This window comes from Ochlerotatus camptorhynchus, unplaced genomic scaffold (genome assembly GCF_037179485.1).
Source record: "Ochlerotatus camptorhynchus isolate MF236.1 unplaced genomic scaffold, CSIRO-AGI_Acam_v1.1 ptg000522l, whole genome shotgun sequence".
NCBI lineage: Eukaryota > Metazoa > Arthropoda > Insecta > Diptera > Culicidae > Ochlerotatus > Ochlerotatus camptorhynchus.
The window spans coordinates 18,322-43,187 of NW_027041006.1; the positions used below are offsets into that span (position 1 = coordinate 18,322).

At 39.4% G+C, this 24,866-nt stretch overlaps 1 protein-coding gene across 1 annotated transcript; it reads left to right on the forward strand.

The window, feature by feature from the left end:
* The first annotated feature begins 1,577 nt into the window (after nt 1-1,577).
* Nucleotides 1,578-4,457, forward strand: LOC135712951 (uncharacterized protein K02A2.6-like). Its single transcript, XM_065236051.1, has 3 exons — nt 1,578-1,691; nt 2,550-2,707; nt 3,260-4,457. The coding sequence occupies exons 1-3, from the start codon at nt 1,578-1,580 to the stop codon at nt 4,455-4,457; spliced, it is 1,470 nt and encodes a 489-aa protein (XP_065092123.1).
* The last annotated feature ends 20,409 nt before the right edge of the window (nt 4,458-24,866 follow it).

The following is a 24,866-nucleotide window of genomic DNA, read 5'->3' on the forward strand; positions in this document are numbered from 1 at the left end:
CGTGTTGTGCGAGATTTATTGCGTTACCTCCTTATTTCAAGAGCTGACATCTATTAAATTGACTAAAAAACGAAGTGGCACCACTGATAAGTTGAAAATGTGCTGACTTGCTTGACGGTTAAGTGGCGCCACCATGACAAATGCGAGCACATTCCGAACTGAAACCTTATGTGCGAAGAATGTGATTGTGAGTGTTATGTTTGTTTGTCTGTAGTAAAGTTTATTTACTTTGCTCGTTTGGTTCAGCGTTTGACGGTACGGAATCCTAAAAAAAAGTAAGAGGTTGTATCCAAGACTCGACCATAGAGGATTACGTGCTCGGTATCAATATTTGGCGACTATGTTAGAAAAACCACTTTTTGCAGGCAATCGGTGATAATTTTGATAACCATTGCAACAGTTGGACATTTGGGTAATTTTCATTAGTGACCTATTGAAAATTAATAAAGTATTCAATTAAGCAGCTTTGTAGATAAATTACCAATCGATTGGCTTGTTTAGAATTAAAATCCATCCGCTATTGACAGAGTTATAAGTGGTCAAAACCTGACCACTTTTGGTAATGCGGTCGATTTTGTTTTTTTTTAATTGCATCCCCAATATGTTGCCGAGAGACGTAATCCTATGTCAAAATGTAAACTTTGACGATGTCATAACACTCGAAAGCAATTTTGTGAAATATGAAGTAAACAAATCCTAGCTTGTTCCGCATGATGATTTTGTTTAATTGGCAGATAATTCATAAATGTTGGTAACATAGGGGAAATGGATGTAATGTCGGCCTAAATGCCCCAAATTTGGGCTCATACATAAATTCAGTAATCGACTAAATTTTCAATAGCAATCAAAAATATCCATTAGTACCGTCCCAATGACGCGTTCATCTGGATAAAATTGATAAGTAGCAGATTTTAGCGATGGGCCCAATCTTAGATCCATGACCGACATTAGGGCCATTTCCCGTACAAAAAAATCTATAATGCATATTAAATTTCCTATGTAAGCGCCGATCGAAACAAACTTTTTGACGTCACTACAAGAATGATTGATTAAACGAAAGAAACGAATCGTGCGGAATGAAAGCCGAGGAAAAACTAATTGCACCAATATATTCAGGTCTACAATTCCATACCTTCTATAGACAGGTTGAGCCTTGAGGAGGCCCTAAAAACGGCCGTGTGCGTTTTGACTTTTTTCAAGTGCTTCTGGGAAAGCTGTATTATACATCTAGCTCCCTTAAGAGGGACGTTTTCGATATGTTCATGTGTTTAGCGCGTTTTGGGAAAGCCTTTGGAGAGAAAAAATAAGACGCTTGATGCGGAACTGGAAAAGGCTCTGGCAGCCGAGATGAAGCAAAGTTCTAATTTGTCCGTAAAATTGAAACACGTACGAGCCGACAACAAGCAGCTTCGTGAACTCAGGTCGCGATTCAATGAGGACACTGCTACTATGCCTGGACACTCAACGACACACTTTCGGTCGCTTCTCTTAACACACCGGAATGCAAACTGGCAGAGAATGATGATGAAATCGACCGAAAATCATTCGAGACCTGGAAGGGATTACTAGAAGCGTCTATGGATCTGGTTGGCATAACCGATGAAGTCACTAAGATGAACGTACTGAAGGTGAAGGCCGGATTCAAACTGTTGGAAGTTCTTGAGGGCACTCCCCCGCAAACGTCACCGGATGTAGTGAACTTACTCGAACGCTATGAAACGACAGAAGTTAAGAGCGATGGTACAGGTATCGGATGAATCCGATACGAAATTTGTGAAGTAATTACGGCGGCTAAATTGTGTGACTTTGATGGTGACAAGTTAACGGTAGTAGCGGAAGTAGTACAGTTGCGCGCATTCAGCATTAAGATGCGAGAAGCTGGTCGTAAGATACTTCGTAAGGGAGGATCGTTGACAGAGCTCGTCGATAAAATTCACGGGTACGAGTTGGACAAGACAAACGAGGAAATTTTTGCGAAGACGCTCCATTTTTGCGTACCCGTTGAGAAGACGTTATCTTGCAGTAACTGCTTCAGATGGTTCCCTGGTGAGATCCTTGCTGTAATGACATCTGACGAGTTCCCTAAGTTTAATGTTCCACCGGTGGTATTAAAGTATGATGCAAGCAGACTCGCGTCTCGCAACGTTTTCACGAATATCCCCTTGCAATTTCTAGCAGAAGCACAGTGAAGACTGGGAGATCTCTTGGCATCTGGCATAATAGAACATGTTACGGATTCCATGGATAGGTCTTTCTGCTCATCGTTGTTAGTTGTGCCTAAGGACAAAGACGATATTCGACTAGTGGTGGACCTCAGAGGGCCCAATAAGTGCATCATACGAACGCCTTTCAGAATGCCTACACTGGAAGAAATTCTTTCTGATCTCCATGGCCCCAAGTGGTTTTCCACTAACAATTTGACCAGCGCCTTCTTACACGTGGAAGTTGCTCAACAGTCGCGGCATTTGACCAATTTCTTTGCGAGTGACGCTACGTACCGTTTCAAACGATTACCTTTTTTACTCTGCAATGCTCCTGATATATTTCAGGAAATATTGCAGACAAAGGTACTAGCAGGATGCCGAGATCAGAAGTACTATCTAGACGATGTAATAGTGCACGGTGCAACAAAAGAGGAACACGACGAAAACCTGAACGCTGTGCTCTGTCGGCTTCACGAACATAATGTGCGGATCAATATGGACAAGTGAGTGATCGGTCAGCAAAAAGTTAAGTTCGTAGGGTTTTCAATTTCCAATGAAGGCCTGCGCGTTGAAGATGAGAAATTGAAAGCAATTCAGAACTTCCGTAGACCAGAGACCGTGCATGAAGTAAAAAATTTTTTGGGACTTATGAATTTTTCGGAGCGGTTCATTTATATGCGGGGAGACAACCCCAAGAACTTGAAGGAGCTAGCAAAGTCCGACTTGTTTTACTGGTCCCGGGAAGAAGAAGAAGCCCTGAAGTCGATTTCCCGGCTAGGCTATTTTAGTTACGAGAACTAGACCTAACTTTACGTGGATGCATCTCCCGTGGGCCTAGGTGCGGTTTTGGTTTTAATTTGACCCGGAGGGAGCACCCCGCATTATTTCATGCGCTTTGAAGGCTTTGACGCAGACAGAAAAAAGTACCCGCAAACCCAGAGAGAAGCACTGGCGATCGTATGGGGAGTGGAACGTTTTGCGTTTTAATTGACCGGAAAATCGGCCATCCGGACTGACTCTGAGGCAAACGAGTTCATTTTCGGTGACGGACACAGAACAAGTAAACGGGCGATTACTCGGGCTGAGTCGTGGGTCTTAAGGCTACAAGCATTTGATTTCGTCGTAAAGCGTATACCGGGTCATCTAAACGTGACAGATGCCCTATCGCGTTTGATAGCTCAAACTCGCCAAGACGAACCGTTTGATGAAGATGATGAAAAGCACCTTCTATATCCGTTGGATAGCGGACTGATGAGTGTCACTTGGAAGGATATAGAGCAGACCTCGGAAAGTGACACAGAGCATCTCGCAGTGAAAATGTCCATAGGATCTCGGTGTTGGCCAGACAATCTCCGAAGATATGAGGCCGAATCGAAATCTCTGCGTTTGTTAGGGTCAATAATTTTCAAGGATGATAAGATTGTGCCTGCTACTGTTATTCGTACAAAGGTATTGACGACGGCTCATCAAGGCCATATTGGATGCGCGGCGATGAAACTCTTTATGAGAGAGTACTTTTGGTGGCCAAATATGAGTAAGGATGTGGAGTTGTTTGTAAAGGGTAGCGCAACATGTCTGGCTATCTCGAGAAAGAATCCACCAGTACCTCTAACGAATCGCTCTTTGCCCGATGGACCATGGCAATTGCTGCAAATTGACTTTTTGTCCGTACCAGGTTGTGGATCAGGGGAATTTTTAGTCGTGGTCGATACCTTTTCAAGGTATATCGCTGTGGAGATGCAAAGTACTGATGCAAAGAGTACTAACATGGCACTCAATCGAATCTTTTTGACCTGGGGATTGCTGTTGACCATACAGAGCGACAATGGCCCACCATTTCAAAGCAGTGAGTTTATCGAAAGATGGGAAGAAAAGGGCGTGAAGGTCAACAAATCGATCCCTCTGAACCCGCAGTCCAACGGTGCCGTCGAACGTCAAAATCAGGGGATCATTAAAGCCTTGGCTGGTGCCAAACAAGACGGTTGTAACTGGAAGGATTCCCCACAAGCATATGTACATGCACACAACACTATCAAGCCACATGCACGCCTTGGCATTACGCCCTTCGAGTTATTGGTGGGGTGGCGATACCGTGACTTCTTTCCGAGTTTGTGGGAGTCGAAGCTAATCAACGAATTGGATAGATCTGATGGGCGAGATCAGGACGCGGTTGCGAATTTGGTGAGTAAGAAATACGCAGACCATCGCCGAGGGGCAAACGATTTTTTTCCACTGAACAGTACACAGTTCTAACACGTCAAGGAGCAAAGGTTGTCATTCAGAATGAGCGGCGTACAATATGCCCGAAATGTCACCGATGCTAAAAGGGCTTTAAACCCGGGCTTATCGTTGGAAAAGGTGTCAACATCTAGTGCAAAAGACCCCGAAGAAGAAGATTCTGCTCCTCCAGGGGATGAAATACCAGGAAGTAGTGACGAGAGACCCAGAAGAACAATCAGAAAACCAGAGAGACTGTGGAATAAGTTTTTGTACCACATTTATCGGTAGAGTAAAGGGTGTCCACGATGAAATTGCCACACTATGAAATTGCCACACTATGAAATTGCTCTAACTTTTTAACCGTTGGGTAGAATTTAATGAAAATTTGGGTGGATTTAGTTCATAGTGCATTATTTACATCCTGCAAGTTTTAAAGCCCTGTGATCAAAACTCGCGGAAATGGAGTCGAAAGAACAGCTCGTGCGTGATAAAATCTTGCGCATTCATCACGAGAACAAGGATCTCTCGCATCGTTCCATCGCTAAAACGTTGGGAATCGCGAATTCCACGGTGTCGCGAGTGATTAAGCGGTTCGAGGAACGGTTGACCACCGATCGGAAGCCCAAAAGTGAAGGAAAAAGTATTCCGTACAACACCAAAAATCACAACCGCGTAGTTGGGGCCTTCAACCGAAATCCGAACGCCTCCGTTAGGGATGTGGCTAAGAAGCTGCACCTAAGCCGAAGTTTTGTCCAGAAGGCCAAAACTAAGGCTGGGCTTCGAACGTTCAAGGTACAAAAGGCCCCTAATCGCGACGAGAAGCAGAACAAGTCCGCCAAAACCCGTGCCAGGAAGTTGTACCTCAACATGCTGACGAAAGTTGAATGCTGCATCATGGACGACGAAACATATGTGAAGGCCGACTTCAAACAGATCCCCGGCAACCTGTTTTTCACGGCCAAGGATAAGTTCAGCGTTCCGGAGCATGTCCGCACTCAGAAGATGTCCAAATTTGCGAAGAAATTCCTGGTTTGGCAAGCCATCTGCACGTGCGGGAAGCGGAGTGCACCTTTCGTGACCCAGGACACGATGAACGGACAGGTGTACATAAAAGAGTGCCTCCAGAAGCGGCTGCTTCCTCTCCTGAAGGCCCACAACGTCCCAACAATCTTCTGGCCGGATTTGGCCTCATGCCACTACTCCAAGGACGTGCTGAAGTGGTATGCGGACAATAAGGTCAATTTCGTGCCGAAAATGTTCAACCCTCCCAACACTCCGGAGCTCCGCCCCATCGAGAAGTACTGGGCGATTATGAAGCAGCACCTTCTTAAACGACCTAAGGTAGTGAAGACAGTCGAGGAACTGAAGAAAGTATGGGTTTACATGCAAAAAACGGTTGATTCATAGGTTGTGCAGAATCTTATGGCCGGGGTTAAGGCCAAGGTGCGGGCATTTGCGTATGGACTGTAAATAAAATACGAGTAAAATGGTAAAATGAAGTTTAATAGTTATTTCTCAATCCCTGAAAATTTGATGGCAATCGGATGAAAACTCGAATTTTGCGAATCAATTTTGTGTGTGGCAATTTCATCGTGGACACCCTTTAGGACCCCCCGGTGAATGTAGGGAATAGGACGGATTAGGTAGATTGATCAGAAAAAAAAATTGAAATAAATTGTTTGCTGCAGTGTAATCTAAACTACAACAGTAGAATCATAGCGGTTCAGTTATTTTCTCTGCTGTACGATAGTATTGATACATAGCGGTTATTCGTTGGTCTGCGTGTGAGAATGCCTTTTGGATGTGAGTGAGAAAATCAGACGTAATGGCATGGCTGTTCCAATCTTAGAGATGCAATGCAAAATGAATACGTATTAGTGATCGTTCACCGTTCAGCACGAACCGCATGGTCGGCTTATGAGATCCGTGCAAGTTGGTGAGAGTGTAGAACCGATCCGCTGTCAAGCTGATCGTTGAATTGAGAGAGATACATAAGCGTTTATTGGGTGATGTTATTCTGTGCGTCTGACAAATTGAATAATGGTTGTGAAAACGTTGAGTCAACGCTCTCCACAACTATTTTGCAAGCTTCTGCTTGTAGCTGTATCTGCAGCTTTGTTTCAGCTACTTTACAGCACAACGTTGGAAAAGTTGGCTTATAATGCTGAAAATGTTAGTTGGGTACACTGCAGTACTCATTTCTGTTTGCAAACTTTGTAAAAATATCATACAAAAATGAATAAATAGTGTATTACTGAATTATAAATGGGGATGGGTGGCATTCACTAGCCCGAGAATACCCTCCACATGCTAGCCTCTTCACCAACCATACATCAGTACACACTTATCAAGTCAGTAATTTTTAGCGAGTTTTTGAATTGCGGAACTCTTCGGTAAAATTTAAAACATCTGTGAAAAATTCAAAGTTGAGAAAATGTGTTACGAAAATTTACAGACTAACTTCTGTTAACCCCGTGGAATGATGAAAAATATTTTTTTTTCGATTTTATCCAATCTTTACGAATAAAAGTCATTTGAATTTTATCCGAGTTAGTAATCCAAAAATCCAGTAAAAATACTAACTCCTGTAAAAAAAAACTGTGTGTACACAGAAGCAGCGGAGCTCCATACTCCACCATCGAAACAGCACCGCAGCTGAGCTGCGAGTGCTATGAAATAAAAAGCACATCGACTTATTACCACTACCTACTTCTCTCCCTTCCGCTCTCAGAATTCAACGATTCGGTGTCTCTCGTTGTGTTTTCTGCTGAGACTGAGCAATATTCGATACCGCGGAACATCTCCGCAGTTATGTTTTCTTTCGGCGCAGGAGCAGTGCGGTAATCAAAAGTTAAGAATGTAGCTAAACATTTACAATAACATTCTACCAAATTTTCATGTGCGTAGTCCACTGCAACAGCCGAACGTACGAACGAATAGGGTGACTATAGCGCATTTTACGAAAACGTCACAAACGTCACGTCATAAAAATGGCTGTTTTAAATCAATAATTACGAAGAAACCATAAAGCCTACAAGGTTACTACCAAAGGCACAAATCTAGGGAACTGCATGGAAAATGTTTTGTAGAACAACTAAATAAACAGAAATGAAAATGTTCAACTTAAAAACACTAAAATGTATGAAATTTCACCAGGTTTTTTGGTACTTTCAACATACTTTTCAATTTTAATGTATGATAATTAACTTTAATCTAGTTCTTTACTAGAGAGCATTGATAGCTAAGACTTTAATCTTTCATTTAGTATGTTGAAATCAGAAAACTACATTAAGATTAAAAAAATATAGCTAACCAAAGTTGACAATACAAAAAAACATAAAATGTTGAATAACTCACTTAGCAGTCATTTCCGACCCTATGTTTCATGGGGATTTTTTCATAACTTTAGGAGCCCTATCTACCCTGAAAATATGTAAAACCCGGAACCAAATACCCTGTATGTTGCCGAAAGACGTAATCCTACGTCAAAAGATATTTTTTGGGCAATGTATCTTAAAGTAATATCAAAAAACTCTTTTTTACATGCTTGACAATTTATTTGGCCCAGACGGGGCAGAGAATAGTAATAGAGAAAGACATTTTAGTGTTTAACTTGCGCTTTTTTCTGCAGGTGATTCTGTTGAACGGCGACGGCTGTGGCTAGCTTTTGATGGGTGGGTTGAACGAGTGGAAGGCTCTCCAACGACGATCTGTTGACCTTTAGCCGAATCTTTACCGGTCGAAACAGGTGTGCTCGGCAGATGGATAGCTGGCCCGTACGGGCGTCCCGTACATGAACTGGAACGTTTGTCTCGATTTCGAAGCAGCTGGTGGTCAAGTTCCCCAATGTTGGTCTCACTTTTCTGTCCGATCTTACTCCCAAGATGGCGTATAGGACGGTGAGATGCTTGGCGGTCCAGATAGACACACGTTCCAAGATGACGTAGGAATGATCTCCGGTCTGGTACACCTCGACAGTGGTTCCTGATGTAGCTACGAGGCACTGCAGTAGTAACCGAAATCTGTCTTAGGGTTGGCTGGGGATGGAATAAACTCCTCTGAGATTCGACCACGAGGCCTCCCTTAGCTCAGTCGGTAAAGGCGCAGCTACAAAGCAAGACCATGCTGGAGGTGGCTGGGTTCGATTACCGGTCCGGTCTAGGAATTTTTCAGGTTGGAAAATTTCTCGACTTCCCTGGGCATAGGTATGATTGGACTTGCCACACAATTATATCAATGCAAAAATGGTATTGGCATCGAAAACTCTCAATTAATAACTGTGGAGGTGCATCTAGAACACTAAGTTGAGAGCCCGCAATAAGCTAATATGTGATATGCAATAAGCTTGAAATGCGAAGAAGAAGAAGAAGAAGAAGAAGAAGAAGGAGAAGCCCGAAAAGAAAAGGCCCGGACACGGACTTTTTCTTATTGGTTCTTGGCTACTGTTTCCCTTGGTTTCCTTTTTTTGTTCCACGTCCGTACAAAATGCTTCTCCTACACTACACTCAAAATATTCCACACATTTTTATTGACGAATTTCTATGTGAAATTCCACATAATTTTCACCCCACATACACAGAATCCACTCGGAAGTTCACATGAAATGTATGTGTCAAATGAATTGTATGTGTGGTCACATATGTTTATGTATACACATATTATTTATGTGTCCGACACATAGATATCATTTGGTGATCACACTGCAAAAAATATTGTATGGAACACATAAAAACAATCTTTGAAATTTTCTTAGTGCAGGGTTGTAGCCTTTTTCTCCACTCCCTATTCTTACTTTTTTATAAAGAAACGCTTCACATAATTCCTTTAATCAATGAAACTTTAGTCCGACGAGCACTTCCATTTTCTTTGAGGTTCACGGACAGAAAAGAATCACTTCTATCTTCCAAAATCCTTTTTACTGTTCGGTAAACAGAAATCCGTAGTTTGACAGTGTCACTTCGTGACCGCTGGCCTGTTATCAGTGCTATGTAAATAATTCAACCACCCTGCGCATTGAAAACGAAAGCCTGTCCGGTATTTTTACAGGGGTAGGATGAGGCGTTAGGCGAGGGGCTGTCAACTTGAGTATTTTCGAATCATTCTGAACTGAACGTCTACGCACCCGAAAGAGTTTTACGACAGCGAGACTCCTTGTCACTTGAAGCACGTTATGCAGGGTATGGCCAACACGATCCGATTCGATTTATGACGGCAATATAATTAAAATGAGGTTTACCAGCTCTTTGACTTCAGCTCATCCGCTGCAGCTTTTTAACGAAGATACTGGACAGAGACTTACGATCAGGTGAGTTCCTGTCCAACACCTAGTACAACGAAGAATTTTGCTTCCTTTTTTTTCTTTTTCCTTCTCGATTGCTGGAACTGAATACCAAGCGGGCTTGCATACAAGATCGCCCACCGCAGCATGGCTCTTCGTTCCATTGGACATAGGTTTAATACCCATTGACATAGTTTTAATTTTTTATCTTCTGACCTTTGATAATGTATTTTGTTAGCATGATCTTATTTAATTTGTGTAACTGTTCAATGTAATTAGCTTGTAATGTGACAAGAACAAAAGATATGAGGTTTTTATGCCCTTTCTACTAAAGTCAACCAGCTCAAAAGAGCTTTTCCTCATCGTTCTACATTTCATTAAAGCGTCAAGCTAGATCAAAGTAAGTTAAAAATAAATAAAATAAATTAACAAATAAATCTCCCCGATTTGAATAGGTGTATTTTGTATTTTTTCGTATTTATTTTATTTTTCATTATGAAATGTATTTTTCATGTACAAAATATTTTCGAGGTATTTATGAGCATTATTAGGGTAATTTATTTTCAGCTTTATTAAGGAGACTCAGCCCTGGGCTGGTTTGTCTCCAATTCTGAATCTCTTCAATAATGTTCTATGAAGAGCTTTGAATGTGTTGGTTTATTTCCTTTAAATTCCGTATAATTGCTTATCTTTTGACAGATACGCGCCAGTACGATACAGTGCCAAGTACTCAACACCACTGAAGAATCCATCTTTTATCTACGAGTTAAATACTAATCAATAGGTACTAAAAATCTGCAGGTATCCACTGCCATGTCACAATTTACCTAACCAGATACCTAAATTTAGTCTCCAACCGGTAGAGGCATGCTACGATGTGTGGTTTTAGGTGGCATGCTAAAGAGGAAAAGGAAATAAACCAACACACTCAAAACTCTTCATAAAAGGATTCGGTTAAGAGGTTCGACAAATTTAAAAGAAATGATCTATGGGTGAGGCTATGGGATCATGATACTTTTCATATGATGGTTGTTGCGTGCAATTCGCAGTAGTCATTACCGAAAAATACGACTTAGCTCTCAAAATCCATGTTTTTTCGGCACTTGATCCGCCCATATATCCGGAAATAGTTGACCAAGTCTTAATTTTTTCAACAGCGCGATCATAATACCTTTTATTTGCTTGTTATTTCATTTAATTCGGTTATGTGGTTGCCGACAAACAGCATTTAGTTCCCGAATTTCATGATTTGTGGGTCTTGTTCCGTCCATATCTCCGGAACCAGTTAATCGATTGAAAATCTATAAATTCTATAGAATCATGGTATCTTTATGGTTGTTGCGTTCAATTCGGTAGAGTGGTTGCCGAGAAATACGTTTAAGACAAATGTGTTACGCGCTCTCCCACACACAGGACGCTAGAAAAAGCAAAAAAAAACGAATTTATTCATATTTGCGATTGGCTTCCAAACGCTTCGTTTGGAAGACTTTTAGTAAGAAATTCCTCCAATCTATTTTCGCTTTTTTATTATCTATTGAATATATCAAAAGTTCCGAGCGTTTTTTGCATGAAAATGCGTAAATTTGGCATCAGAAAACGAGGCGTTTCCGTGATGGGAAAAGTGGTTTCCCTAACACAGTCGCCGAATATTGATACCAAGAACTGAGTATGCTAGACCGTACTTATTTGTATGCCTTTTGATGCAAATTTTAATCTATTAATCTTAATCTATTAAGAGAATTGCAAAAAAAAAAAATCACGTCGAATTCTCTTAATAGAAGAGGCTTAAAATTTTGATCAATAAGCATAAAAGTTGGTACCGTCCAGTAGGCTCAGATTCTTTGATTGATGTGTTTTCCCTAATACATATTTCATTTCCGCACCACTATTTTCTCCATGAACATCGAGGACAAATTTCCACAGCATTGTTCTAAACTGGCTTCCAAGGCTTCCAACCCATCGGTCCTTTTCAGGACCACAAATGACTGATAAAAGAGTAAGAGCTTGTATCCAAGACATATCGTCCAGGATTGACTTGTACTACATGGACAATGACAGAACACCTCAAAAACAGAACTCCGAATTTCAACCCATCGAACTTTTTCTCTGATAACGAGTTAATAAATCAATTTAATATACATATACTATACTTTTGCTGTGACATCAAAACTTCCTTTCGTAATCCTACGTCTAATCTTCGGTTATCTTGTTGTATCTTAATTTTTTCAGCTACTTACAGCACAATGCTGAAATAGGTGGCTTATATAGTTGAAAATGTTAGTTGGGTAATTTATATGGGGGTGTCAATCGTCGTATGTAACAAATTTAACAAAAGCGTAAAAACTGTACATACGACCTGTTGTTTTTTCATAATAAAGTGCAATTTTTGCAAATCTTCAATGAAAACGGTTGTGGGTGGTCTGATAACTATACTTTCCGTGAGATATTACTCATTATAATACATTTTTAAACCACTAAAATGCGCCCGGAAAATGTAACACCACGACATGCAAAAGCTCATATAATATTTATTGGTTAAAAAACGTTTTTTTTTTTTTATCAGGAACGCTATCAATACCTTGCTCAGTCGATAGCAGCACTCCTGAGATGTTAGTTAATGGGAATTTTGAAAGAATTATCTAGGGGAAACAGCCCTATTGTTGCGGTACGTTAGCAGCGTTAGAAGCCTATTGTTGGAGGTCTCCATACACAACAATAGACTTCTAGCGCTGCTAACGTACCGCAACAATAGGGCTGTTTCCCCTATCTCATTGAAAGCAGCAACAATTTTTTGTTTATGAAAACAAAACATATAGTTTCTCTAATTTACAAAATCTAATTGACAATAAAAAAGGACTCCAAATTTATGTCGATTTTACTGAAATTAGTAACCAAAAAATATACTCCCCCTCGCCTTGATATTGCTTGTTCATTATGCAATCTTGAGACTTTGGTTAAAAGTTGAACCAAATCGGTTATAGCCATTTGAAGCCAAGGAGGACGCAATAAAAAAATATTTTAAATACCTTGAGATGTATTGAAAGTTATCAACAAATAATTAACGATGATTAATGTAATGAAAAAAAAAATGTATAAAATATAATTAAAATATCAAATTTTGTCAGTAATTAAAGTATTTAAATAAATTAAGAGTATATTTAAGATAATGAATGCAGTAATGGCTTCCTAAATAAAGTTTAAAAAATGCATTAATAACAAGTTTTTACATATTTGGTCAGTAAGCTACGTAGTGTTTATTTATTATTATTATTATTATTATAGTCCATCTGACTTGATAGTCTCAAAGAAACACTCAAATCTAAATGTAGTCACTCATTAAAAAATTGGCCGACAGCAAACGATGACGAAATCTGGAGGCATTATTGTCAAAGTCAACTAGGTCAGATACTTCGTTGAATTGATGAATCATGGCGACAAAGAAACTGTTTGCAGCATGCACTACTTCGTGTAGCAAGGCTCTCGGACGGATTGTTCGGGAAGGAGCATTCAGATTAATTTTGTCCAGTAACTCAGGAACATCATATTCTGCGAGCAAGACTTTCGCCACGAAGACGGTCTGCGATACGTTTCGTCACTCAGCAAGAGTATCCAAACCCAGTAAACGTTAGCGGTCAGCATACGGTGTTAAATTCAGTGGGTCACTCCAAGGAAGATAGCGCAGTGTGTATCTGACGAATTTGCGTTGAACAGTTTCGAATCGTGCACTCCATACTGAATGGTAGGGATTCCAGACAACACACGTGAAATCCAGTAGTTAGCGTACCAATGAACAGTAAAGGGCTTTAAAACACAGAGGATCACGGAATTCCTTAGAGATTTTGAACACGAATTCAAGCTGACGATTCGCTTTGTCGATCGTGGTTGAGAAGTGGCGAGTGTATGTGAGCTTTTTATCCAGCAGGAAACCGAGGTCTTTAACGTGATCGACACGTTGAAGTGCAGTCTCAGGAATGTTATAATCCAACAAAACGGCAGTCCTAGTTCGACGGAAACAAATTACGCAGCACTTTGAGACGCACAGGACCATACCCAAGTAACCAAAAGTTCTGATAAAAGGCTATTTATGGCTTAAGCACCTTGGTTGAAGGTGGTCTATAGAATTCTAAGCAGCCTCATTTTTAAGTCGTTATAAGAACTTGAAAGTTCCGGTACCATAATTGAAGAGCATTCTAAGCAGCCTCTGGCGGAACTTGAACGGAACTTTTAGAAAATAAATTAAAAAAGGTTTTTGTCCTCTACACCAATTCTATATTTAAGTTCGCACGTTTATGAAAGTTATTTCTAAAGGCAGGTATTAATGTGTATTGATTTATCAGCATTAGTATTAGTAATGGAGCTGTTTGAAGAATTAAACCCAGTCCTTCTGCGTGAGAGTCTCAGCACGAACCACTACGTCATCTGAAATATATTAAAGTGAGATGTCAATCTATCCAGCAAGCCACTTTTCACAAAAGTTGATAAAATTATGTTTTTCGTAGTGTACCAACTGCGTACCATAGCGTACCTTCAAGGATTTTGAACGTACCTAACAAACTTTTTGTTTTAGGGTGTCCTGCTGAATAGACGGGTGATTTTTCGAAAATCTTCATTAAACCTTCCAAAACCTTCAGCAATGTAGTGTACCAATAGCGTACCTTCCGAATCTGAGGTTCATTTTTAACGTACCTCAAAATTTACCATACTTACTTATATAAAACTATTTAAAATACATTATATGTAAAATCTGACTTCGGATTTGGATTCCTCGTGAAATTTAAGCCCGATTTGACCAAAAAAACATATTACTTAAGTGTATTCTACGCTCTTTTATGACCAAAAACGTGATTTTATAACAAACATATCCAAATACTCTTGAATACCTACTTCCAACCGAGGGGGACGACTCTATCTACGATGCAGAAAAGATTCTGTTTTGCTGTGGCTAGCTGCACGCACGCTGAGTAGATAGAAGGGAGATTTATGTCGATTTTGAAGATTTCCTGCAAAAAGATGAAGCACGATGCAAGTAGATGCGAGAAATGAAAGATGATTTTTCGAAGATTGATTCGCAAGTGTGAAATTTTTTGAGCATCTAGAATTGAGATTTAGATGTGTCGCCCCCCTCGCTTCCAACTAAGCATTATGTTTACCCCTGAAAGTAGATATCCACCAAACATGGAAAATGGCATTTTTAGATATCTTTAAGCAAACTTTATCAATCTGTATGGGTACAGGTTAAACGTACCTCAAGGCAACTCAAGTTTATATGGATAGGATGGATGATTTTGTAAGGAAAATTGAATTTTTATGATTATTTTAGAAAGTACGTAGTTTTGTGAAAATTTCGTGGACTGCTGGTGATTAAATCATCTCAAAATATTCTCACAGGTTCCAGAAACAATGTCCATGGGTACAGGTTGAACGTACCTCAAGGCAACTCAAGTTTATATGGATAGGATGGATGATTTTCTAAGGAAAATTGAATTTTTATGATTATTTTAGAAAGTACGTAGTTTTGTGAAAATTTCGTGGACTGCTGGTGATTAAATCATCTCAAAATATTCTCACAGGTTCCAGAAACAATGTGCATGGGTACAGGTTGAACGTACCTCAAGGCAACTCATGTTTATATGGATAGGATGGATGATTTTGTAAGGAAAATTGAATTTTTATGATTATTTTAGAAAGTACGTAGTTTTGTTAATATTTCGTGGACTGCTGGTGATTAAATCATCTCAAAATATTCTCACAAGTTCCAGAAACAATGTGCATGGGTACAGGTTGAACGTACCTCAAGGCAATTCAAGTTTATATGGATAGAATGGATGATTTTCTAAGGAAAATTGAATTTTTATGATTATTTTAGAAAGTACGTAGTTTTGTGAAAATTTCGTGGACTGCTGGTGATTAAATCATCTCAAAATATTCTCACAAGTTTCAAAAACAATGTGCATGGGTACAGGTTGAACGTACCTCAAGGCAACTCCAGTTTATATGGATAGAATGGATGATTTTCTAAGGAAAATTGAATTTTTATAATTATTTTAGAAAATACGTAGTTTCTGAAAATTTCGTGGACTGCTGGTGATTAAATCATCTCAAAATATTCTCACAAGTTCCAAAAACAATGTGTATGGGTACAGGTTGAACGTACCTCAAGGCAATTCAAGTTTATATGGATAGAATGGATGATTTTCTAAGGAAAATTGAATTTTTATGATTATTTTAGAAAGTACGTAGTTTTGTGAAAATTTCGTGGACTGCTGGTGATTAAATCATCTCAAAATATTCTCACAGGTTCCAGAAACAATGTGCATGGGTACAGGTTGAACGTACCTCAAGGCAACTCATGTTTATATGGATAGGATGGATGATTTTGTAAGGAAAATTGAATTTTTATGATTATTTTAGAAAGTACGTAGTTTTGTTAATATTTCGTGGACTGCTGGTGATTAAATCATCTCAAAATATTCTCACAAGTTCCAGAAACAATGTGCATGGGTACAGGTTGAACGTACCTCAAGGCAATTCAAGTTTATATGGATAGAATGGATGATTTTCTAAGGAAAATTGAATTTTTATGATTATTTTAGAAAGTACGTAGTTTTGTGAAAATTTCGTGGACTGCTGGTGATTAAATCATCTCAAAATATTCTCACAAGTTTCAAAAACAATGTGCATGGGTACAGGTTGAACGTACCTCAAGGCAACTCCAGTTTATATGGATAGAATGGATGATTTTCTAAGGAAAATTGAATTTTTATGATTATTTTAGAAAGTACGTAGTTTTGTGAAAATTTCGTGGACTGCTGGTGATTAAATCATCTCAAAATATTCTCACAAGTTTCAGAAACAATGTGCATGGGTACAAGTTGAACGTACCTCAAGGCAATTCAAGTTTATATGGATAGAATGGATGATTTTCTAAGGAAAATTGAAAACCTTGCAATGTTCCCAAAAATATCAATCCTGTTATTTTGGTATACATTTCTGCATGTTAACTTATTTATATATATTTAACATTAAGTAAAAGTAGTTCTTTGCGAATAAATTCTATGTTTTAAGCATAAGTTTAAGCTTGCATATAAGTTGAAGTATTTAGTAAAATAAGTATTAGATGAAATTTATGAGAATTCAGGTTATAAGATTTAAGATTACAATTCATATATTTTAAGATATATAATATAAGCTTCTCTTATATCGTTCTCTATTTGCAAAATGTAAGAAGTGCATTGAATTTTATAAACAAAAATTGTATACTTTAATTTAATAAAAAAAAAACAGATTTAGGTAGTAAGTAAATAAACAATTCCTGGACTGCATATGACGATGGTCTGAACTATTGGTCACATTTTTAGCGTATTAGTCTCTCTGTTGGCAAAAAAGTATAATATGCGTATTAACATTTTTATGTTAATTTTTAATATGTTCTAAATGTTATCATAAATTTCGTTTTTAATTTATTTCTATATAAAACTTTTTAACAACAATTTCCCGTATTTTCTTCTCAAATATTTGCGCATGCATATTTCAGTATTTAACATAGTTTATATGTACTTTTACTGATTACAAAAATGTATCATGTATTTGAGTAAAAGAAAATTAAAACCAAATTTGAGTTCAATTAATAATGAAACATAAATGATAATGCTCTTGGATTAAACAATATAGAAATAATTTTTTTGAGAACAGCAAGGTTTCCAAGGAGAGCAGCTAGGCGTTGTGATAAGCCAGCTATTCACACCGATGTCCAGTGATTCAGTTTTTGAGGAAGTGATTGCAAACTTGAGAAAATTGATACAGTACTTTCCTAAGTTTTGTGAAGTGATTCAGTTCTTTTCGAAACTGTTCAGTTCTTATGGAAACAAATAAAAATGTTCTGGAAAGGTTTAGTATTTTCCAAAGAAATTCAGAAATTTTGTTAAGTCATTCAATACTATCCGAACATTTTCCGAGCTTTTCTGAAGTGATTCAGTACTTTCAGAAGTGATTTCCAATTTTTCAAACGTGATTCAGATCTTTTTTAAGTGATTCAGTGCTTTTCGGAGTGATTCCAAATATTCCTGAAGTAATTCAGCACTTTCTTAAGTGATTTCGAATGTTTCAGAAGTTATTCAGTACTTTCTGAAATGATTAGAACTTTCCTAAGTGATCCAGTGCTTTTCGGAGTGATTCCAAACATTCCTGAAGTAAATCAGTACTTTTAAACGTAATTTCGAATGTTTCAGAAATGATTCAGTACTTTCGGAAATGTTTATTACTTTCCTAAATAATTATGAACTTTATGAAGTGATTCTATATATCCGGAAAGATTCCGAACATTCTGTTCTTGCGGCAATGATTACAAACTTTTTGGGATGATTCCGTACTTTCCAACGTGAATCCAAAATTTTCTGGAGTGATTCAAAATTATCCGAAGAGATTCCTAGATTTTCTGAATTGATTCAGTTGAGGATTAAATACTTTCAGAAGTAATTTCGAACATTCCAAGAGTAATTCAGTTTTTTCCAAAGTAATTTAGTGCTTGCGGAAGTGACTAAAAACTTTTCGGAATGATTCAGTACTTTCCGGAGTCATTCCCAACATTTTTGAAGTGATTCGGTACTTTCTAAAGTGATTTTTAACTTTTCACAAATTATGCAATGCTCTCTAAAATGATTCAGTACGTTCCAAAGTGATTCCGAACTTTTATGAAGCGATTCAGTCCTCGAAGCGATTCCGAACATTTCTGAAGTGATTCAGTATTTTCCGAAGTGATTCCAAACTGTAATTAAACGATTAACTACTTTTTAAAGTGATTCCGAACTATTTTCAAGTTATTCAGTACTTTTCTAAGTAATTTCAAGCTGTTTTGATATGATTCCAAACTTTTCTAAAATGATTAATTATTTTCCGAAGTGATTCAAAACAAGTTTGAAAAGAGCCAGTGCTTTCTGGAGTATTTCCAAACACTTTGACACATGAAACATTGAAATGGGATGTTTATTATTATTGATAAAATAGCTATAGATTTTTTTTTTGTTTTACTATCAATCTCAAATACGGAAACATTTCCTGCTTTGTTTAAATATTCGAAAAGAAAATATTTCCTTCTTTCCTTAAATATTCCGTGGAGGCACTTTTAACATCATTTCGTCAATTATTTAGAAGAAGGCATATTAATCGTCTGCATTTGAAATGTACAACGAAAGCAATATTCCCGTCTTTCGTTCATCGTTAAAACATTCAGAGAAAAGAGATATCAATATGTTTTAGTTATATTCGTAGAGATAAATCAGCACAAGGCTGAAAATCTCTTTCATAAAGAATCTTATAAAACCAATTAAATCCGTTTACTCTAAGACAACCTTTACTGACTGACCATGGGATGATCCAGATCTTCCCTGGACGTATAGGATCCGTTTTACAATTTAACACTATTTATTAATATTCCAGATCCTCCAGAAGACATTATAATTGCCCCTAGGGTTTGTGATAAGATTACTACTCATTCCTAGTTGAACACTCAGTCGGTTAACAACGTCCCGGTCTCAGTCGCGCGGCATCTAATTTTTTTTCGGTGTTTTTTCCGCCCGAGCGGTTTTTTCACCCCCCCATTGGGTGCCCCAAGTGACCAGTGTGCAACAGAGGAAGTGGAATTCCATGGGCCGAGCCCCTTGGAGTTGCCATCCAGCTTTAATCCACCCCGGTAATCCATCCGGTCGTCAAGTCATTTTTCATCATCGTGCCGACCCACCAACACCAATCATCACCACCAGCAGCAGCAAACGGACCATCTAGCTGCAACGGCTGATAGGTTGTTTACAACCGGCATAAGTATTAGACAATACATTTTGCAAGTCCATTGCCTCCCTATTGTAGTTTAATTTTGCCTCGTGGCGCGTGACTCTGTCTCTCACCCCTGGTAGGGGAGTATGGGTCATAGTGAGACAACTTTTTGCAAGTAGATATAAGTTTTTTTTTTTTGTTTCGATTTTTTTTTTCTTTTTGATTTGTTCGTACGTCGGGCAAAAAATTTAATTACTAGTAATTAAAATTAATTAATTAGTGAAGGTTTTATTTTTTTTTTTTCCTTCTTAAGTGGTTGCGCACCGCTTTTGCGCAACACTTATGGCATCTTCCGATGCCTACGTTACGCGAACCAGATACTATGAACCGTCTTCGAAAGGACCATGGGTTGTCTTTTTTCGGCCCAAAAACAAACCTTTGAAAACTCTCGACATAACGAGAGATTTGCTGCGTAAGTATCCGGGAATCTTGGTACACAAAGAAAGATTCAACAAACTGCGTGTAGAAGCACCGACTTATGATGTGGCAAATAAAATTGCTGATCACGAGTTGTTTAGTGTTGAGTACAACATCTACATCCCTTCTCGAGATGTGGAGATAGAAGGCGTGGTCTCCGACGCGAGTCTGACTGTCGAGGACTTGAAACATGCCTCGGGAACTTTTAAAAACTCGACATTCGCTACCGCGCTAGTGAAGATACTGGATGTAAGGCAACTGCATTCAGCATCTTTGCTAGACGGTAAAAAAGTTTATAAACATTCAGACTCGTTCCGGGTGACTTTCGCAGGTTCAGTTCTCCCAAACTTTGTTAAAATTGATGGTGCTTTTTTTCCGGTGCGGTTGTTTGTACAGAGGGTATATAATTGTACCAACTGCAAAAGGCTGGGACACTCGGCCAGCCATTGCGGCAACAAAACTCGTTGTGGCAAATGTGGTGAAAACCACAAAGAGGATTCTTGCCACAAAGAATCAGTAAAATGCGCTTACTGTGGCGAGAATCCTCACCCCTTGCAGGAGTGCCCGATGTACAAACAGCACTCCGATAAAGTGCAGCGTTCAATCTCTGGCCGCTCCAAGCAGACATATGCTCAAATGTTGAAGGCTGCATCAGCCGTCCAAGATGCAAACCAATTTTCGGTTTTGTCAGTTGAAGGATCGGACTCTGACTCATCCGATGAAGGTGATTCTACGGTGGTACACGCACCTTCAAAAATAGACGGTTCCTCAAAAAGAAAATGCCCCTCCCCGAAAGTGCGCCGTAAGAAAACTAAAGTCACCTCCAGACGATTGCCAAATTCCCAGGGTAATGGGGATGAAAAAACAAAACCGAAGGCTCCTGTTGATCCAATCCCTGGATGCAGCAAGAATTTTCCGCCATTGCCCAACAAAGATAAAAAAAATAAAAAAGCTGCTCCTCAAACTTCTCAAAAGAAATCCAAGTCCGAACGAGGTTTGCTAGCTTTTTCGGACATTGTGGAATTCATATTAAACATGTTCAACATACAAGACCCTCTAAGAAGCTTAGTTTCTGCCTTGCTTCCAACGTTAGAATCATATCTTAAGCAATTGACTGTTTCATGGCCCCTCCTTGCATCAATCATATCTTTCGATGGATAATTCGTCGAACGAGGTTGAAGATATGATCACTGTGCTACAGTGGAACTGCCGTAGTCTAGTGCCTAAACTAGACTCGTTCAAATTTTTACTTCACAATTCTGATTGTGATATATTTGCTCTCTGTGAAACATGGCTTTCTTCCGATAAAGAACTCAACTTCCACGATTTTAACATTATACGCCTGGATAGAGACGATTCTTATGGAGGAGTACTTTTAGGGATCAAAAAGTGCTACCCTTTCTACAAAATTTCCCTTCCTGCTCTATCCGGCGTCGAAATCGTTGCTTGCCAAATAAATGTGAAGAACAAAGATCTTTGCATAGCTTCAGTATACGTTCCACCAAGAACCTCCATTAGCCGTAGTCAACTCTGGAATCTAGTTTCGATTCTTCCATCCCCAGTATTAATTCTGGGTGATATGAACTCCCATGGTACTGGGTGGGGCGATCTATATGACGACAATAGAGCGGCTATTTTTTACGATTTATGTGACGATTTCAATTTGACTATTTTGAACACTGGTGAAGCGACACGTATAGCAAAACCTCCGGCTCGAGAAAGCCGACTCGACCTATCTTTGTGTTCAAGATCGCTATCATTGGATTGTCAGTGGAAGGTTATCAATGATCCCCATGGTAGCGATCATTTGCCAATCATCATTTCAATAAAGTGTGGCCCTCACTCTGCAGAACCATCTCGGGTTCCATTTGATCTTACAAGGAACATCGACTGGCAGAAATATGCAACGACGGTGACAATCGGTGTCGAATCAATAGATGCGCTTCCACCATTGGAAGAATATCGATTCCTAGCCGATTTGATTTACAAAAGCTCACTGGAAGCACAAAAAAGAAAAGTTCCAAGTGCACCCTTTAAAAGGAGACCAGCCACACCTGGTTGGGACGAAGAATGCACAAAATTGTATGTAGAAAAATCTGATGCTTTCAAAGCTTTTCGTAGACACAAAACCTCCACATACTTCGAGGAATATTCAAAGCTTGAGACAAAGCTGAAACAATTAATCAAAGCAAAAAAACGCGGTTATTGGCGCAATTTCGTCGAGGGACTCTCACGAGAAACCTCAATGAACACCTTGTGGAGGGTGGCTCGCAACATGCGTAACCGCTCATCTTTCAATGAGAGTGAAGAATACTCCAACCGATGGATATTCGATTTCGCTAAAAAGGTCTGTCCGGACTCAGTTCCAGCACAAAATATTCTTCGAGAAGCGTCTCCTAGCGGCGGCTCTCTGGATAGACCATTCTCAATGCTGGATTTCTCTATGGCTCTTCTTTCATCGAACAACTCCTCACCGGGAAGCGATATGATTAAATTCAATCTTCTGAAAAATCTCCCAGATATCGCTAAAAGACGCTTGCTAGATTTATTCAATTCCTTGCTAGAAAACAACATTGTACCGCCTGAATGGAGACAGGTCAAAGTAATAGCCATTAAAAAACCTGGCAAATCAGCGTCTGACCATAACTCATACCGTCCGATTGCTATGCTTTCGTGCATTAGGAAATTGTTGGAGAAAATGATCCTTCGGAGACTCGATCACTGGGTCGAATCAAATAACTTGCTATCAAATACACAATTTGGGTTCCGCAAGAGCAAAGGAACAAACGATTGTCTAGCGCTGCTTTCCACAGATATTCAACTGGCCTTTGCACACAAGGAGCAATTGGCTTCAGTATTCTTGGACATTAAGGGGGCTTTTGATTCAGTTTCCATTGAAATTCTGTCAGACAATCTGCACAGATGTGGACTTTCTGGAATTTTAAATAATTTCTTGTACAATTTGTTGTCAGAAAAGCAAATGAACTTTTCCCTTGGACAACTGACAACTTCCAGAATTAGCTACATGGGCCTGCCCCAAGGCTCATGTCTCAGCCCTCTTCTTTATAACTTTTATGTCAAAGATATCGACAACTGTTTGGCAGAACAATGCACGCTTAGACAACTTGCAGATGACGGTGTGGTTTCCGTAAGAGGTCCACATGCCGTGGACTTGCAAGGACCATTGCAAAGTTCCTTAGATAACTTGTCTGCTTGGGCTAGGAATCTAGGAATCGAATTCTCGCCGCAGAAAACTGAACTGGTAGTGTTTACTCGAAAGCGGTACCCAGCCCAAATGCAACTTAATCTTTTGGGCAGAAACATTACTCAATCATTGTCTTTCAAGTACCTTGGGGTCTGGTTTGATTCAAAGTGCACTTGGAATACCCATATTACGTATTTGAAGCAAAAATGTCAGCAGAGGATCAACTTTCTCCGTTCAATTTGCGGCACATGGTGGGGTGCTCATCCGGGAGACCTCATAACGCTTTATAAAACAACTATTCTCTCTGTTCTAGAGTACGGCTCTTTCTGCTTTCTCTCGGCAAGAAAAAGTCACCTAATAAAATTGGAACGAATTCAATATCGTTGTCTGCGTATTGCTCTAGGCTGTATGCACTCAACGCATAACATGAGTCTCGAGGTTCTGGCAGGAGTAACACCCCTCCAGAACCGTTTCTGGGAGCTCTCTCTCAGAATACTAATCAAATGCGGAGTGACAAACACACTTATAATTGCTAATTTTGAAGAAATTCTTGGGCTGAACACACAATCTCGATTTATGAGAATCTACCACCACTACATATCATCAGATATGTGTCTTCCTTGTTATACTCCAGACCGTGTTCACTTCACCAATCGCAGTTCCTCAATTGAATATGATCTGACCATGAAACAAGCAACTCATGGGGTTCCCGATCAACTTCGACCTATTATTATTCCGCGTATTTTTACTGAAAAGTACCAACAAGTCAATTGCATGAAAAGATATTTTACAGACGGGTCCCGTCTCAATGGATCCACTGGCTTCGGTGTCTTCAATGAAAACTCTAGCGCCTTCCGCAAACTTCAGGAACCTTGTTCCGTTTTTGTTGCTGAGCTGGCAGCAATCAACTTCGCATTGGGGATGATTTCCAACATGCCCGCAGACCATTACTTCATCTTCACGGATAGTCTCAGTTCGATTGAGGCTATTCGGTCGATGAAACAAGGTAGGCACTCATCTTATTTCCTTTCAAAGGTAAGGGAGCAGATGTGTGTGCTGGTCGAAAGATCATATATGATTACCTTTGTATGGGTCCCCTCACATTGCTCAATCCCAGGCAATGAGAAGGCGGACTCTCTCGCAAAGGTGGGCGCGCAGGAAGGCGAATTGTATGACAGTCAAATTTCACACGATGAATTTTACCATTTAGTGCGTCAGAGTACCTTTTCGAGTTGGCAAACCGATTGGGACACTGGAAATCTTGGACGGTGGTTACATTCAATTATTCCTAATGTTTCTTCGAGAGCGTGGTTTAAAGGCTTGGGCTTAAGTCGTGACTTCATTCGCGTGATGAGTAGACTTATGTCCAACCACTACTCGCTAGATGCTCATCTCAATAGAATAAACCTCGTGGACAGCAACATCTGTCGGTGTGGAAACGGTTACGATGACATCGAACACGCAGTTTGGCAATGTACGGATAATGACGCCGCCAGAGAGCGACTTTTGAATACCCTCGAGGCCCAAGGAAGACAACCCTATGTTCCTATCAGAGACGTGTTGGCAACCCGTGATCTCTGCTATATGCAGTCCGTTTATGTTTTTCTTCAAATGTCTAGTATAAGAATTTAATTCCTTTTGTCTTTTGTCTCTCTTTATTAGTTTTTGTTTGTCTTGTCCCCCCGTCTCGATGAGTCTCATCGTCGCCCACTGG